This window comes from Chroicocephalus ridibundus, chromosome Z (assembly GCF_963924245.1).
Source record: "Chroicocephalus ridibundus chromosome Z, bChrRid1.1, whole genome shotgun sequence".
NCBI lineage: Eukaryota > Metazoa > Chordata > Aves > Charadriiformes > Laridae > Chroicocephalus > Chroicocephalus ridibundus.
The window spans coordinates 80,469,010-80,486,312 of NC_086316.1; the positions used below are offsets into that span (position 1 = coordinate 80,469,010).

The 17,303-nt window shown below is 36.5% G+C and overlaps 1 protein-coding gene across 3 annotated transcripts in view; it reads left to right on the forward strand.

Annotated features, from left to right (window-relative positions):
• The window catches only part of PIK3C3 (phosphatidylinositol 3-kinase catalytic subunit type 3), a 74,063-nt gene that overhangs the window by 48,950 nt on the left and 7,810 nt on the right, over positions 1 to 17,303 (forward strand). For all 3 annotated transcript variants that reach the window (XM_063319647.1, XM_063319648.1, XM_063319649.1), the window contains one exon: positions 5,082 to 5,172. In XM_063319647.1, the coding sequence (XP_063175717.1) occupies positions 5,082 to 5,172 (91 nt within the window). The remainder of the gene's footprint in view (positions 1 to 5,081; positions 5,173 to 17,303) is intronic.

Here is a 17,303-nt window from a genome sequence, read left to right on the forward strand (position 1 = left end):
CACAAGAACTTGTATGAAACAAAGGAGTCATGACACCACAGTATTGGTGTAATGTGGAGCTTAAGTGTAATTATCCTTCAAGTTAAAGGTCCCCAATGTTCCTTGTTTGATAACCTAAATAGTTTTTTTCATAAGTCCTGTTGGATATTAATTTATATCTTGCTTTTTGGATATGCTTTTGCTCTTAAGCAACCTTTTCTGTGATTATTGTTGATCAAGTAACTGTCCTTTTAACTCCAAGTCATTACTTATTTGCTTCTTTATCCTCCTTCAGTTTAGATTAGTGATGATGAAATTCTTTGGCTTGTAGATGGTCCATATATAAGCTTAGTTGTGTTTAGATCCTGTGGGGCAAAAATTAGCTACTTGTAGTGACAATCAAGTAAGTTAGCAGTTTCTGTAGATACCCAGAACTGTGACAGCTAAAGCTGTATTTACTTACAAAGATCTCTTGTTAGACTTGGAATCAGCTTCATTATTTTGCAGTGACCTTATCATTTACCATTGACTTTCTGAGCAAAGTAGCTCAGCTTTGTTCTGTTTGAAGCAGAACATGAGTAAGCATGCTTTGACTGTCCAGTCATTCGTTTAGTACATCTTCCATAGAGATGAAAGAATTTCACATTGATATCGAGATCATATTATGTAAGCCTCCAAATATGTGGAAAAAAACTAGTAATATGAAAAGCACAAGTAAAAAGTACATGTAGTATGAAAAGTATGCAGTCAATGATTTGAAAGAAAATGCTGCGTGTAGTTCTCTTGTTAAAAGGAGAATGAGTAAGGAGTTGGTTTATGAACCGACATTAATGGGTTAAAGGCTATTCAGTAGCATGAAAAAACCAGCAGCGTGTTATCAGCAAACAATATTCATTACTTCAGAGAACAATCGGGAAGGCTAATGTGTATTCCATGTTCTAAATTTTGCTTAAAAGTGTTTCGTGATACTGCATTTCTTATTTGCGAAATACTTGAGTTGTTTTTATTGTTTAAACGTAGCTGTTCCAATGGAAAGGTCTGTGTCAGTGAAGAATTATCCATTGCACTAATTTATGTAATGATTTGCTACAAAGATGATCATTAAGTGTGGAGTATAGCAGTAATTTGTATATAAAACTAAACTGTAAATCAAGATGGTTTCATTTTTAATGTCTGGCATTGTAGTTGTAATTATAGTCTCTCCAATATTTGTTCAGTTTAATAGGAGAGTATTTTTAAATGGTTCTGGATAAATATCTTTAAGGCTTTCAACAAAGGTAGCATAGGATAATATTAGTATTTTTATAACTAGTCCTTTAAGCAGCTAGAACTAAAAATGATTAAGATTACATGCTTGAAAAAAGAATAATTAGAGGTGGAATGGCTTACTTCTAACAGTTATGCACATTGACACAAACCCGTTCACAGATACTTCTGGCTAAGTAGTGTGAAATCATAACCTCTGATTGCTAAGACAAAATGCAAACTCTGTTTGTCGTCTCCATCAATTTGTATTTTATTCTTTCTTCTTTATTTCCCTGGGGTATAGACAGTTCTCTACATCTTTCAAGTGTTGTATCAGTGTTTCGGGAATCCTAGTGGAATGGGTGTTGCATAGTGAAAACAAATAAAAACAGTTTATAAAATTTGTAAGTGGAAAAATAGTTTTGTTCATAGGTTGGGAGCAGTTTGGCATATGAACATTGGTGTGTTGGTTTTGTTGGTTTTGGGGTTTTTTTTCGAGAGGTGGGAGAGATTTCACTTTTTTGAACAACTCCTTCCCAAATAAGGATTTCCCCTGTGTTAGTCATGAGAACTTTGATATTCAGTTTGTGTTAGTCGGCCATAGATAGGGACAAAGGAGTAGGAAGTAACTAGAGCTGTAGTTTGGGCTGAGATTTGCTCCGTAAGGATGAGGATATCCAGCTGGCTGGACCAGAGTGTTTTTCCCCAGTCTGTTCTCAGTGGTATAGTGGACAGGGGACCCAGATAGATCTGAATGACGAAACTACAGGCAACAAGTGAGAAGTTGTGATTCCCTTGGGGAAGTGCTGATTATTTGAAAATGTTGTAGCTGGGCAGTGCAAGATCTAGATATTCTTCTGGCTGCTGGGCGTAGATGGTGAAGAGAGGGAAGAGTAAAGTTGAAACTGGTTGGGATGAGGTCAGTGTTGCTTGAGTCTGGACTGGGAGAAAATGCTTTTGGAGGAGTAAGTGCCATAGATCATTATAGCTGGCTGGGAGATGATAGTGATTGGGGTGGGGCATGATAGTGGTTGGCGAGTATCTGTTAAAGGAGAGAACACACACGCAGACAGACACAGACACACACACACACACTTAGGAATTTTTGAGTTAGACCAAGTAAACAGGGCTTTAGTTTGGGACTGCGGGTGCTTTCTTGTCCTGGCTTTGTAAGGGAAGCTTGTGGCTTCAAATTTGATAACACTGCAGTGTCCACAGCCTAAATATTCAGGTGATTTAAGACATCTGTATGCAAAGGACCAGTCAATGTTAAAAAATTAAATAAAGAAGTGCTTAGGATCAAACACATATTTGATGGGATATTAAGCACTTAAAAACAAAAGCTGCTCTTCTCAGAAAAGATGGCAGCAAGAATTTGAACTTGTCTGATGTGGGTTTCTTGGTATATATAATGCCTCTTTTATGTAGAAGTAGTTATTTTGTTGGATTTCTTAAACTTTTGCAGAAACTCCGTGTTTTTAGCACTTCCTATTCAAACTGTAAGTTTAATCAACCTCCAGTGCGTCTGAGTGCTCATTTATTTTGTAAAACAAAAAGAAAGAATCCATTTATGAGAGAGGGATTCGAGGTCAAATCTAGGTGCTTAATTGAAGCTCCTTAAATCTAGAAAAAACTGAGCTCCTGGTTCGTTCCGGTTGTGGATGGAGGTCAGCCATTCCGGAGGCCTTTGTAACATAGATGTCAAAGGTTAGTGGGATGACTTGCCTGACAAAGGTGTTTGGTTTTTTACAGGTCAGATTCCCAACTCAGGTGTTCCAGCAAAATGTCTAATCTTAGGATGAATTGGGGCTGTCAGGAGACTGGTTGTGAACATCTTGGCATATTTGCCAAGGATGTTGCCTATGGGAAAAATGACAGTCAATTGTCTATAAAATAGGAAGCTCTTACCTTTCTTGTCAAGTCCTGATTTTTGAATGAATTTTCTAAAAATCTGTGAAATACAACAAGGATCCTAGAGGCAGCTAATAGCTGTTTAATAAGCTGTTTTTGATCCTTAGATCACTAAAATTCATTACTGAGTTAAAGAAATGTTAGAGTGAGGGGCAGAGGAAAGACCTGTGGGTAGTATAGTAGCAGCTCTCACGATTTTTGTCTCTTCCCGCCCCATACTAGCCCCGAAATTGCCTTTTCTTGATGTATTTTATTTTTTTTTTAAATGAGGTTCTTCAGATGATCTTATGCTTTTACTTCAAGCACCAGGAACCAGAAGACTTCATTGTGTGGAACAGAACCAGCTCTTAACTGGCCTAGATTTTTTACAAATCTCCAGCGCATAAATAACCCTAGTGACCTGTAGTGCTCGTGAGCTCTTATCCTCTATGTGGTTCAGGAGGAAAAAGGACTCTGGACTTTTTGTTCAGTTCAAAGGGAGGGCTATGAATGGAAGCTACCAATGACCTGGAAGAGAATTGACAGAATGTAGCTGTAAGATTTAAGTATGTTTGAAGTGAGACTTGCTTGTTTCAGACAAGTAGAAAAAAATTTCCCTACAACATGTAGTGACCATTCTGGGCACCAAAGTAACTTAACTGCCAGATTTTTTAGATGGATCTGAGACAAAATGGTAGCATAACATTTTCCTGCCCATCATCTTTCTTGTAATTTTCCTCATTCCAGCCCCTGAGAAAGTGAAACACAATAGCTGAAACAAATTAGACAGGGAAGATTTGTGCCCAAACAATTTATTTTAATTATTTGTGTTGTAGAGAGTTGAAACTTACATTGGAATGTGTTAGGTAGTGCTAATTCCAGTTCATAATGAAATGTCAAGAGTTTTTTGGTGGAATTATGCTTTTGTATAGAGATTTTTGTTGAGCAGTATTTACTCTGTAAAATATGGCTATGAAGCAGTCCTTTTGTGTAGTTAAAATACTTTGTACTCCTTGCAACTGTCAGCTTATATATATTCAGCAGCTTGCTAATAAACAAGTTTTGCTGCTAAGAATTCATTTTCTATCATCTCTGAAGTTCCTTAGTGCTCTCAGCAAAGCAATATCTCAGATTTTGAAGTCAGATACTACTTATGTTTCTGAAAGGGGACCTAGATCTCTTTACAGAGGAAGGGAAGTTTCAGTTTGTTGAACAGCTTGAAAATTATGCTTTCAAAAAGCAACTTAACAGCTAATTTCCTGCAAGGGGAAAATGGTGTCCTTTCGAAGATTTGCAAGTACTTCCACACCACGTTAAAATTGAAAACTCTTCTCTGTCTTGTCTTTTTTAGTGGTTATAAGTGACATTTGTATTTCACAAGTGCAGCACGCCTTCCGGTTTTTATTGCAGGTTAACTGAGCAACTGCACACTTGGATCTGGTTAAATCACTTATATTCAACTTGTTATGGAAGAGGCCTTGCAGCAACTTAAAAAATCATTTCTTGTAATTGTGAAGTTGTCAGCTGTTTGAATGCTAGTTTATATAATACTGTTATATCACAGGTAGCCTTTTTAATAAAAAATAACCTTTGAGTCAATATTCTAGCATGTGTTTTTCCTACTAGAGGTAAAAAAGATCATTAAATCCTACAATATTTGAAATTATAGGTTATATCTGATATGTCCCTGGATAAATGTTCTGGCAATTTTTAGAAGATTATAACAAAATCTGAGTAGTCTCTTCAGTTTTGTCAGTTTGAGACAATTTGAGGGTTAAACTTGCACTGGTAATATCAGGTATCTTACTTTTTAATATAAATGTGTTCAACAAAGCGTTATGAATGCATCTCCTCTGAACCATTTCCAATTCACACAAGGATGATGATGTGTTCTTAAATGAAGTTGTTTACAAAATGTCTTTTTTGCAGTTTGCAAAGTGTTTTACCTAATTTGCTCTTCTGCTTAGGTATTCCAACTTGATCTTGAATTTATTTTCCCTCATGGTGGATGCCAACATTCCAGATATTGCTCTTGAACCTGACAAGACTGTAAAAAAGGTAACTGGAAAGCTTTCCGCGTCTTTCAATAACCGAAGTCATCGTGTCATGAAACTTTCAGTCACTTTGGTCACATATTTGTAGCTGGTGACCTGAAAGTATTTGGTTCTGTTTATGAGTTTTGAGTGATTTCTTGTATCTTTGAAGTTCCAGATAGGAGAATATACTTTTGAGATCGCATAGCACATGTGCCCATAATTACAGAATTGGTCTTCATCATCCATGCAGGAGCACACAGTCTGCTCTAGCATTCTATTCCAAGTAGTATTTTAGCGTTCTGCTGAGAATAGTGATCCCACCTTATGAAACTTTTGTTAAGTGAAGTAATTGACACTGCCCGTATCATGAAAGATTGTTCCATCTAGTCTACAATCCTGGAAGTCACAAATGGTTTTATAAAAGCAGTCTCCTGATGGATGTAAAAACAGTCTGCTGAAGATTTAAAACCAGTAGTCTGGTATATTTTCATCACCAAGAAATGTTTGTTTATTTTGAAAGCAAAGTCGTGTCCCGTAATTCTAACTTTGTCGCTTTGTGCCAGCCTGAAACATTCTCCATTTGAAGTCTCAACAACAGTTGACATTAAAAAAAAAAAAAGGATAAATGTTTATCTAGATTTCATTACACTTACATTTTAGGCAAATGTTGGCTTTTTTATAACCCGATTGATAGTGAAGGGCTATCTGTTTTAATTCCACAAAAGACTATGTGGAGCCTGTGTATCTGATGGAAATCAGCTCAGTGTAATTTTTATTCAAGCAGTGGATTTTCTCTAAAATAGGCTGTTCTTCAGTGTTTTCAATGGGCTATGAAAGCAGAGATTCAGCATCTTTAAATTAATATTTTATGTTCTAGTATAGTTCACTTAAAGAAAACAAAAATGTGACTTCAACAAAATCTTTCCTTTTGCCTGCAAGAATTTGAGCTTTTCAGTTCAGAGTTTGTTGGTTTCAAATTGATACAAAGAGTACATATAGCTATTCAATTTCATTTCCAGGAAGGCTGGGCTAGCCAGAAGTGCTGTATTTTGTGGTACAGATGGCAGCCCACCCTCCACTTGGATGTTTACTGAAGAAACTGACAGCTAATTCTTTTTCTGTATCAATATTTGAACCTCTTCTCTGTCCCTAAATGCACTGCAAAGGTAGAAGATGGGACACTGAGGCTTAAATTAGAAAACCGTAATGGTTCAATACATACCAAGTTGTAGATGATGGGAGTAACTACATTATTGTAGAGACCCTCTTTTGGAGGAAGAGACCTTCCCAACAGTATGCTTGCAACACGTGCCTATGAATTTCATCTTTATAAAGATGACATGTTTTGTTCTGACTAAAGAAGGGGGAAACCCTTTTAGTTTGCAAAGTCTACAAATAGATGCACAATAAATCCTGGGAGAAACTGATGTATGTATGTGCAAGTAGCTCAGGGACTATTTTTGGAAAGTTTGTCTTTGACTGAAATAGTTGTCAAGAGCTCAAACTGGTGGTTTCATTGAACTCCAGAAGTGCTGGTTCTTTCATGTTTGCAGCAGTAAGTTTGGGACTTGCTGCATATTTTAATCTTACTTATCTCTGTCCAGAGTTCACTGTTGCTTGATGGGATAGTGTTCATCCTTGACTGGAATACTCTCTCATGAGCTCTTGACATTTTTTATCAAACTGAGTCTCCCGGCGTTCGCTGCCAATTAACATGCAATATCCTTGTTTCTTATTAGTATCTTGGCATTGTATTTTATGTTGGTAAACTCTGTAGAAGCAGTGTCCCAGGGTATATTGTTTTCTGTAATTAATGATAATAGGATGTTAAGTTCTGTAAAGTATTTGTAAAGGATTGTTTTCATTTAGCACCATTTGGGCATTTCAGACACTTCTAAAACTCTCTTATTCCATATAAATTTCCCATACATTTTCTTGAAATAACATATCAAGATACAGAATTGAAAGTCAACAAATCTTTTCTATGGCTGCTATGTTACAGTTCACTGCTGTACAGTAAAGATTATGTAAAGCATGTTTGTATTGTATCCTATTGGAGATCATGGAACGAAGGAAAATCTAAAAGGAAGCTCTAAGAGCTGTGAATTAGGTCAATGTGGTTACTTTTAAATTCCCTTACAAAGTACAAATAGTACTGCCTTCTTTGCATGGGAAGAACATAAGTTTATTTGCTGTATGACAGTTCACTATTAGATCAAATGCAGCAATTGGCTACTGGGGTACTGAGCTCTGACAGTGCTGCGGCTTGGTGAACAGCAACTTTTACCATCATGATAGGTTCAAGTCCCTCTATTCACAGAGGCTTTAAAATGTGAAAAGAGCTAGAACTGAAGCAGTAAGTCAAGTGTTTCCGGTAATGAAAGCGAATCACTTTCACATTTTCAAGTGTTGTGAGAGGAAAAGATTTTACTTTCCGAAGTTGTGTTGGTTTTTTTAGTGTGCTTGTTCCTTTCAAACAGTAAGGTATTATCAGAAAGATAAAACAATTATTTAGCTAGTTCATAAATACGTTCTTTGTAATTCATAGACTTTTCAGCTCTCCCCCAATATTTTTATTTTATATAAACTCTACTTTTTTCTGATAGCTCAACTGGTATTAACTGTTAACTGTTCAGGTTTGATCATTTTGGTTCCAAAATTGTCCTTTGAATAGACTGCTGGAATTTGTGTAAAAATAATATGTCATAATGGGATCTCTAAAGACTAGATGAAGAGAGGGACCCCTCATAAAGCAGTTGTTGACATTACGATCTGCTGGATGTATACAACTATGTACAAAGCTCCTATGACAGTAATTGTTTTCTTTAGTTCTTGATTTTTTGGTTTTACTTTTTTGCTTTAAAAAAAACAACAAATCAGCTGTAAATGGGCTAGGATCAGAATGATCTTAACCCATTATAGAAAGTTCAATAGGTCATTGTTGTTTTTATTAAATAATGCATTAGAAAACTCGTTTTGGATATTAAATGCCCCTTAACCTGTCTCAGAACAGTTATGAGCTTTGTTAGTACTAATAAAAAAAGGAACAAGGTGTCTTGCATCTCTTGGGCTGAGTGGCAAGTTTGTTCAGTCATTTAACAAGATAATACCGTACCTTGTTGTAGGAAAATTGAATAAATGCTTCCAGCATCTCAATTGATTTTTATTTTTTTACTTAAAGCTTTAAGCAAAAAATCCATATATATTTCAACAGACTCAAATTAGCTGAAGATCCATTTTGGACTGACTCGTAAAATTAAATTACCTTTGATGTGTGAGTCCAGTCAATAGCCATTTCAACCGTGATATCACTTTCATGGAAGACAAAGGTGGAGATTTACAAATGTTTCTGCAGCTAAGAAGGTATCCCGCTTAATAGCGTAGGTGGAAGTTCACAGCCGTCATTTTCCTTGTTGGTGCTGTAGTGATACTCATTCTCTGTTTTGTAGAGTCCTCATTTTTGCTGGTGAGCCAGACTCTGGTCTCACAGGCAGCTGAAGTCAAGTCAGGTAAAGGTAACAAGATAAAGGTAACCTTATCTAAATTTGGTGATAAATCAGAATACTACTTTATGATTGAACCACAAGGAAATTTGTACAGTAGGAAAAAAAAAAATTCTTCTTTTTAAAGAAAGGAATGCTTACTGAAGGGAGTATTATGCTTCAGTTGTTTTGGCGGACAATTAGTTTGGTGTAGAGATCCTTGATACTGGAATTTTTCAGTAGGTGCAGCTATGCTGCTGTTACCAAGTAGGCATGAATTATTCTAAAGATTACTTCTAAAGAAAGATTTTTCTTGAATGGCCATAGTTTTAATTCGTCATTACGATGTTAGATGTTAGCTCAGGTTACAGTCGAATCTTTAGCTTCACAAAGTGACATAATGCATCCTCCTCACTTCTAATAGGAGGAAGGTGCTTTACGTTGCAGGAAGTATCTGCCCACTGGTGAAAAATACGGTCAGATATAAAAAAGGTGCTAGTGAGTAAAGTCACCTTTGGAAATATTGTTGGTGTTCCCCTTTCCTACAGTTTCAGGAAGTAATCTACCAAGTTCTGAGAGCCAGAATGAGGGTTTAATTTTTGTAATATATACATATTCTAAATAAAAATAAATTTTGCATGCACCTCATGATAATGATGGCTAGAGTAAAATGAACTGAAATAGAGTGAAGAACACTACTGCCGTGTTGTGTGACTTGATTTCTTGTGGTTTCTTTTGTCACTTCCTGTGATATATGTGTGTGTATTGTAACAGGGTGCTCACTAGTTAGACTGAAAAGGTGGTTGCAAGTCAGCAGTCCTTGGACTTTGTGGAAACAAAGTAAGATCATAAAAGAAAGCATTATGTGGAACATGTCCTCTTCAGTGAGACATCGGATGGTTTGAGTTGTGATTTTTAGTTTAAAAAAAAAATTCAGATTGGTATGTTAAATGAGACCTTTTAGAAAAATCTGAGTGCAGAAGGCACTCTTAAGGAATAGTATTACTAACCTGAGGAATGGAAGGGAAGGCAGGATCTCTGTAGTTGGAGACTGTTTTTTCCAAGATATCATCTAATTTCCGGTGACAACATGACATCCCACATCCCAAGGAGCTAACTGGCAGAATGTAATTGTATAATCAGGCTTAAAATCTAACTGAAACCATATTCTCTGGGTGTCTCTCTCTCTCAACAGTTGTGAAATGTCTTGGGAGAAATATGTATTGAGTCAAGGCAAAACTGAAACAGCCGCTTGTGTCATGTACACCTTTCTGTAAAATAAGTATAGATTATACCTGTTTGACAGGGTTTATTGCACAGGATGGTGTAAGCAGAACTGGGCGCTCTGTTCCTGTCATTTGTGAAGGTACTTTCACATTCTTCTTGTTCAAAAGAGAACAAGCTCTGCACAAACTGATTTTAGTTACCGGAGAAAGATGACAGTGTGGATATTTTCTTCCTGTTAGCTTGGAAAGAACCAGAAACTCCTGATGACTTCAACTGGAGATGCAGATTTAAAGCATACCAAAATTTGACAGTACCTTCTTACTTGCTATGCATAATATTTGTTTTCAGAAATTAAATCAGCGCTGACTTTGATGACGCATTCTCACACCTAAAATTGGACTGAAAATGAGTTAGTCAGCATTGGCCTGAAAACCAAAAAAGCTCTGTTTGAAGTTTCGCAACTATCCTTTGAGAGCGTGTGGAAAAATGTTTTTCAACCAGCTATCCCCTTCAGCATGTATACCCAATATCACTAGATAAATTGCCTAGTACCTTTAAATTGTGAGAAAAGCTTGTTTTAGTGGCTCATTTCCTTCACTTCAGTCTCAATCAGTACTTTCCGCCCATAGAAAAATCCAGAAAACCGTGATCACCCACTACACAAAATTGTTCCCATCCTTAAAACCATAGGAGCCCTCTTCAGATTTTTGGTCTTTTGTTTAACAGAAAAATGTTTTTTTCCATTTTTCACCAAGAAAAAGTAGCTGCAGAGCTTGAAATTAGTTGTCTTTTTGATCCTTTCATCTCCTTTTGTCCTCCCCATACTGTTTATAAAGAAAACTGTCAGTCTAATGTGCTTCACCTTATGGTTCATGACACCGTCTTCTACTGGCAACCTCTGATTTAGGCTTTTTCTGAAAACACACTTTGGCTCAAAAAATGACAAAAAATGAAATTACGTCTAAAAGTAGCAGAAGATTCTCCCCAGTTTGCCTCTCCCTTTCTGTGGCCTCTAAGGTAACTGCCTTTAAATTTTCCACTTTTCGTATATTCTTTTCAACCTCTCAGTTTTCAGGAAAAGGACTGGGCTGAAGTCTCTTTATGTTGACTTGTCAATACATAACTGATAATGAAAAGATTTCCCCCCCAACCCCTTTTTCCCACCAGTGCTACTTGTTTTTTTCTTTCCAGTACAGCTGCAACACTAATTGCTAATTGTTGGGCTTTTTTAAATTAGCCTGTGCTATAAATTTAAGTAGTGATGACTAAAATCTGGAGTCAATTATGTAGCCAGTTTTGTGTAAGGAAGAGGTAGACCATCACTCTTCAGATGTAGCTAATGTATTCAGCATTGTCACCTCCTAACAAAAAAGCTTTTGATTTTTCCACAGGAAAGCCAGATGGTTTCTGTCTGTCCTTCATAGCAAATTTGACCTTTAAATTAGAAAACATCAGGGACCAGTGATTCATTGGCACACAAAGAACTCGGCAGGCATTAAAGGACAGTGTCCTAATTGACTGAGCTGTATTTCAGATGCCCATTGATTAAAAAAGGTGCTGCAAAGATGCTGCAACTGTTTCATTTAGAGGCGAGGTTATTGTGAACATAGACGGCACAAACACCTGGCTTCCAGCAAACAGTAGGTAGCTGCTGTCTGTGAAAGTAGCCCCATATACACAGGAAAGGCTAAAATCAAACCATTCAAGAGAGCGGAGAATTTTCTTCCTACAGAGTGTAACACTGAGAGCACCCTCTGTGTTTCCAAGTCTATGCAAATATTGACTAAGTCTCAGCCCGCTTGATGAGAAAATGAGGAGTATAATTGTTCGGAAACCAGCAAGAAGAGACAGGAGACATGTTTTATTCCTTTTACATTAAACATATCAAAGTGAAATGATTCCTGTTCTGCAGGTATAAAAGCTGAAGCAGAGATACGGTGTGACTTGAGGTACAGAAGGAGTTTCTGAGGTGGCTTGTCTCTGAGCCTGAGCTCGTTTTGCCAGTTTCTTCATCTGGGTTGTAGTAAAACTGCCTGTGCTCTTGCCTGCTCTTCTGTCCTCCCCAGGAGTTAGTCGATGGATAATTGAGAGTTGAGTTCACAAGTTAGTGAAATGGAAAAGACTTCTAATTTGTTGCTTGACATGCCTTTTTAGGCAGTGGATATCTGTCTCTTTTCACCTGACTGAAAATAAAAAGTAGAGCTAGGAAACATTTCTGAGGTTTATTAATGCCAAGAGGAAATTTTATAGGAGAAAAAAACCCCTCAGTTTTCCTTGGTTAGAGTCTGTTTGTTTCAGTATTTATATTTGCTTGCTGTTCTCAGGAGGTTTATTCTTTGTAAAAATGTCGCATTGACATGGAGCTTATTTTGCCTAGGCAGACATTCATCTTTCTGTCCATTTGGGTAATGATGCTGCAGCTGCACACCCAGCTTTTTTGTTTCTAGGCTGTTGATTTTGCATGTATATTAATTCACTTTGAACTAAAAAAAAAACAGGGGGAGGGGGGAGAGGGGGAAAAGGAATACACACCACAACATGAACCAAGTGTGAGAATGCTCCTGTTGCTTTATATCATGCTGCCTATTTGATTATAATGTTTTGGCTAATATGATGAAATTCTGAGCTGGAACAGTATCAACTTTACGTACTGCAGCAGCTGAAACACTGGCTTTCATGGAAGTTCAATTTAGAGATGTTCACTAGTGTCTTTACTGGCTTCTACTTAGAAAAAAAATAAATTACAGAAGCCTACACAGGCTTGTTTAGAAACTGCAGTTTGTTCAAAGAAAAGACTTGAAAACAAAAGCTATTGGCAGAATAGTATTTAAAATAAAATTGTTCATGCAAATAGAGCATCTGAATAGTCTGTATTGAGAGTTGTTTGGACTGCCAGCAACAGGGAAAGCAAGAGTCTTTTGCTGAAAAAGATGAAAGCCAAGAATTTAATGCCAAATTCTGATACATGAATGTTGGATGCTGACTGTTGGTAACAATTATAAAGCAAAACAGTAAAAATAGTCATGAAAACCCCACTAAATATTGTTGGTTTGGTTTTTTTTTGGCCATCAACTGACTTTTCTCTGATGTTTTAGTAGTAGTCAGGATGTTTATATCCATTGCATATTATGACCCAAGGAATAAGGACACTGAAATTTCTCTTAAATTTAAGTAGCTGACTTTGCAGTGAGCAATCTCATATTGGACTGATAAAATTATGTAGCTAGTAGTCATAGAAACCACTAGCAGTGCTGCTTAATGTTGCTGGAAGAATAAATACTAGAGCAGCCTCCAGTCTTCAGAATGGCTGACTTGCAATTAGTCTGAAAACTAAACAGGGTTATGAAAGGGTTCTCATGCTCATGTGATATTTTACCCCAAAATGCATTACTGCCTTCTTCAGTAATTACAAAAAACATAGCTACAAATGTTCATCAGGTATGGATTTGGATACTGCCTTGACGTTTGTAAAACCTTCGTAAGAATTTCTAAAAAGTTTGGCTTAACCTTGACCCTGAAGTACGTAATCCATTTTAGGTAATATTTTATAAGTGAGAAGATGCTTGCTAGTAAAAAAGAAAAATTCCTGTGTTTAATACAAGGATAACTATGACCTCTACTGTACAGTAGGTTGAACTCAAGGATGAAAAAAACGCCCCAACAATCCATACAGATCCACTCTTTGGTGAGAGGGAAAGGACAGCCTTGTGGTTAAGGGGCAAAAAGGGTAAGTGAAAAGTCTTGGAACTTTGCGATGAAGTGCACTTACCTGCACTAGCACTATTCCCAACAGGGATTGCGTACGATCTCTCAACCCTAAGCCTGTCATGCTTCCAAAAATAGAGAAGGGAAAACTTGGAGATTTGTTCAACTAAATGAAGACTCAGGTCTGCCATTATCTCAGACCTTTAACTGCAATTTTTAAGATGATAATTAGGGTTTTCTCAAGTATTTCATGTCCTCTTTATTGCTATCCTCATTTTTATACTGTACACAGCTCTGTGGGCCTGACTGGGAGTTTTCCGTGAAATCGACTTCATACAGCTTGTTTGATACCATTTTCAAGACAATAGTCTTTTTAGTTCTCCTTGAAGACACTTCAAGCAAAAATGAAGTGTGACTTTACTAGCAATTAACACTGACGATTATTCTGCTAGATGTTATGCTTTCACTCTCAGTTAACTTGATAACTTCCCTTTTTCTAGTGAAATGTCACATCAAATGTAAATATATTTAAAGTTTACAGGTTTTGAAATTTCCAGTCTTAAAAATAGGCATTTTTTGGTGGGTGGTTGTTGTTTGTTTTGTTATTTTGTTGGTTTTTTTTTTTTTTTATGGTATCTATCAGTGTTTTCTATGAAATAGTTTAATTTCTACAGCAGTGTTATCTCTCATGATGTTCTACTTCCCTATAACAGCATTTGTGGTGTGGGACTTGCTTTGCTTACCCTAGAATTTAAGATGTGGGATTCTAGTTGGTGTTTGCTCTGATCAGGCTGTGTCCTCATAGGACCCTGGGGTTTTTTGCAATAGGCGAAGTGACCACTTGATTTTGGGTTGAGGTGTAATTTTAGATGGGATAATCATGGTGCAAAGTAGTATTTTTTGGTGGGTTTACTGTAAAAAAAATTACATAAAACTTTTTTTTTTTCACTTTTTTGGCATATTGCTGTGCCAAGTTCCCATCCTGTGTGTGACTCTGCAGCAAGTGATGATAAGCCTTTTTTGTGTTATCATCATTACTTCAGCTTCAAGTAATTTATACTTAAATGATTCTCCCCTCACCACCACCACCCTATTATTTTCTTCTGAACTGTCCCTTGTAATTTGTGGCCTCTCCTCCTTTTAATTTTTATTTTCTTTGTCTTTTGCAAAAGAAAATCTCTGTCATGATAACTGACAGTAGCTTTCTTACAGCACACTTCAAATTTAAATGAAGTATAAAAAAATTTCTAGTAATGCAGATTTCATATAACTGTGCAATCCTGTTCTTTTGCTCTTTTATTTCTAAACTATCCACTATGCAGGGGGATAGGAAGTGGTCAACTTGAAACTTTAAAGTTGAATGTCAGTATCTTCATGGACTCTCTAGTTCTTTATCCAGCCTTTTAGTCCTTAAACGTTCAAATTCTGCTGTTGACACCTGATGTTTAAAATCAATGTGTGTATACAGTATGGGGTTTAAAACTGTCCTTTCTGGAAACAAAGCAAAAGTTTACTAGATTCATCAAGTATGTTTCTTTTTTCTTTGACAAATACTAATGCCTAAACTAAAACATGTCAGTGAGAACTCTAAGTAAATAATTCAGGTGGGACGTTTTTGATGCCTTCAAGTTGGCTATTCTTAAGTGTATAGAATGACATAATTGCATAACTCATCAGAACATGACCTCCCCATTTACTTTTTTTTTTTTCCGCCGTGCAAAAATCTCTTCCTAATTGCGCCTCCTCGGTGAGAAAGTGTTGGCTTTCAGAACGCATGGTTTACTTTGGGACTCAGAGATTTCAAATAAGAATTACTATGGGTTTTGTTGCGAGAACCATAAGTCAATGTATATTAATCTTGTGGCTACTGTTGCACTTCAAGAGGTAATTTGTCATCTTGCCATCTTTATTCTCAGCTAGATTGTGACAGTTTTAATTGCAGTGCTGAAAAACTTTCATGCAAAGATCTAGTACTCGGCAGCATTTGATCCTGCTGTTAATTTCAAACTGATTTTAAGGTCTATCTGTGGGTAAATTTCTTGCTACATATATCATTGTGCCAGTCTGTTCCTGGGGAAAGTTGGAAGTGGGTTTAAATAGTCATTAATTCCATAGAATGAAGCTGCATCTTAACATCAGTAACTGCAAGACTTTCTGAGAAGTTCTTCTATGAATAAATTAGAAGATCACTGAAGTGCTTGATTACTAGAGTTGTGTAAAAGACTGTTACAGTGTTTTTCTTTTTTTGAAACTAGAGTTATCAATTTTGCTGAACTCTCATTACATCACCTTTTCTATGAGCCTGAAAATAGATCTGATAGAAGTCTCTAATCTGGGGGAGGTATTTGAGCTTGTGCATAATTGCGAGCATGAGAATAGTCCATTAAATTCAGTTGGATTCTACTGTGTGCTTCATTGGCTGTCAAACTTCTCATAACTCTGTGGAAGATAATAAACTTCTTCCTATCATGTTTGTTATGAAGATAAAAGTTCTATAATATTAGCCTGAAATATGTTCTAAATCTGTCCCTGGTACCTGTTCCCTTGAGATTGTGAACTTCTTCAGTTTATTCTATTCTTTCACATTGATCAAATTTCTTTTTGAGGGGAAGTTGAGGAAAAACTCAATTTATGCTTACTTCAAACGTATCAGCAGCAGAGTTCTAGTATATTTTGAGTGAAGCAGCGTTATCTTTCTGTACTTGGGAAGCTAACTTATGCTTTTTATTGTAGCGCTGAAGGGTACTATTCTGGAATGCATTACCTTTGAAAGGAATGCAGAGCAATACTAAATGGAAATCTCAGAATATTTGCTGCCATAAAAAGGGTGGTTGCATATGCAATACCCTTGATGCATAAAGTGAATGCAAAATGGGAAGAGAAGGTAGTATCATCTCACAAGTACGACCTTATTAAGAAAGTTGTTGAAATAACTTGGCTTGCGTTTTTGTCAATGCTTAAAAAAGTCAATGCATGGAAAATGTTGATTGACTTGATTCTGTCTTACAGGCACTTTCTTTAGTCATATCCAGGAGAGGGTTAAGAAGCAGATTAAGTCATTTGATATTTACCTACATGACAGAGATTTCTGATGGGCAGTTCTTGAATGTAAAATGTTTTAATAAGCTCAACTATTTCAGATGGAAATTAGACAAATTCAGATAGGAAATAAGTCACAACTGTTAAATAAGGCAATTAATCATTGAAACAATTGACCTAGGATGTGAAGCATTCTGTGAGTTTGCTAGGAAATTTTCATACTGTGATGGGCACTACTTTGCAAAGTGACTAGTAGTTTTAAATTTTGGGGGTAGGATTGATTAGAGAACTCTGGGATCTTAGACTCCTTAATTCTGAGAGATCATGGACTCCCTAGGAGGTCTTAAACAGCATACATAATTTTCCAAATGGAGAACCCAAAGTTAGCACTGTTATTCAAAAAAAGTGATGATTTTTTTTTTTCAGAAACTGAACACTTGCCATTACTATATGCAGACCTTGTTGCACAGCCAGCACTTCAGAAAACTTAGAAAATGATGTTTTGATATCTGTAGGACTTCTTCAGTTCCATGTATCAGATTATTTGAACTCATCCAAAACGCTTGTTCATGCCTCTGCCTCTCATAAATGTTGTGAAGGATAAGGCAGGTCTGCAAAACTTGGCTCCTATAAAGCAAAATCTTTTTCTTTTTTCTTTTTTCTTTTTTCTTTTTTTTTTTTTTCCATAAAGATCTGCCTA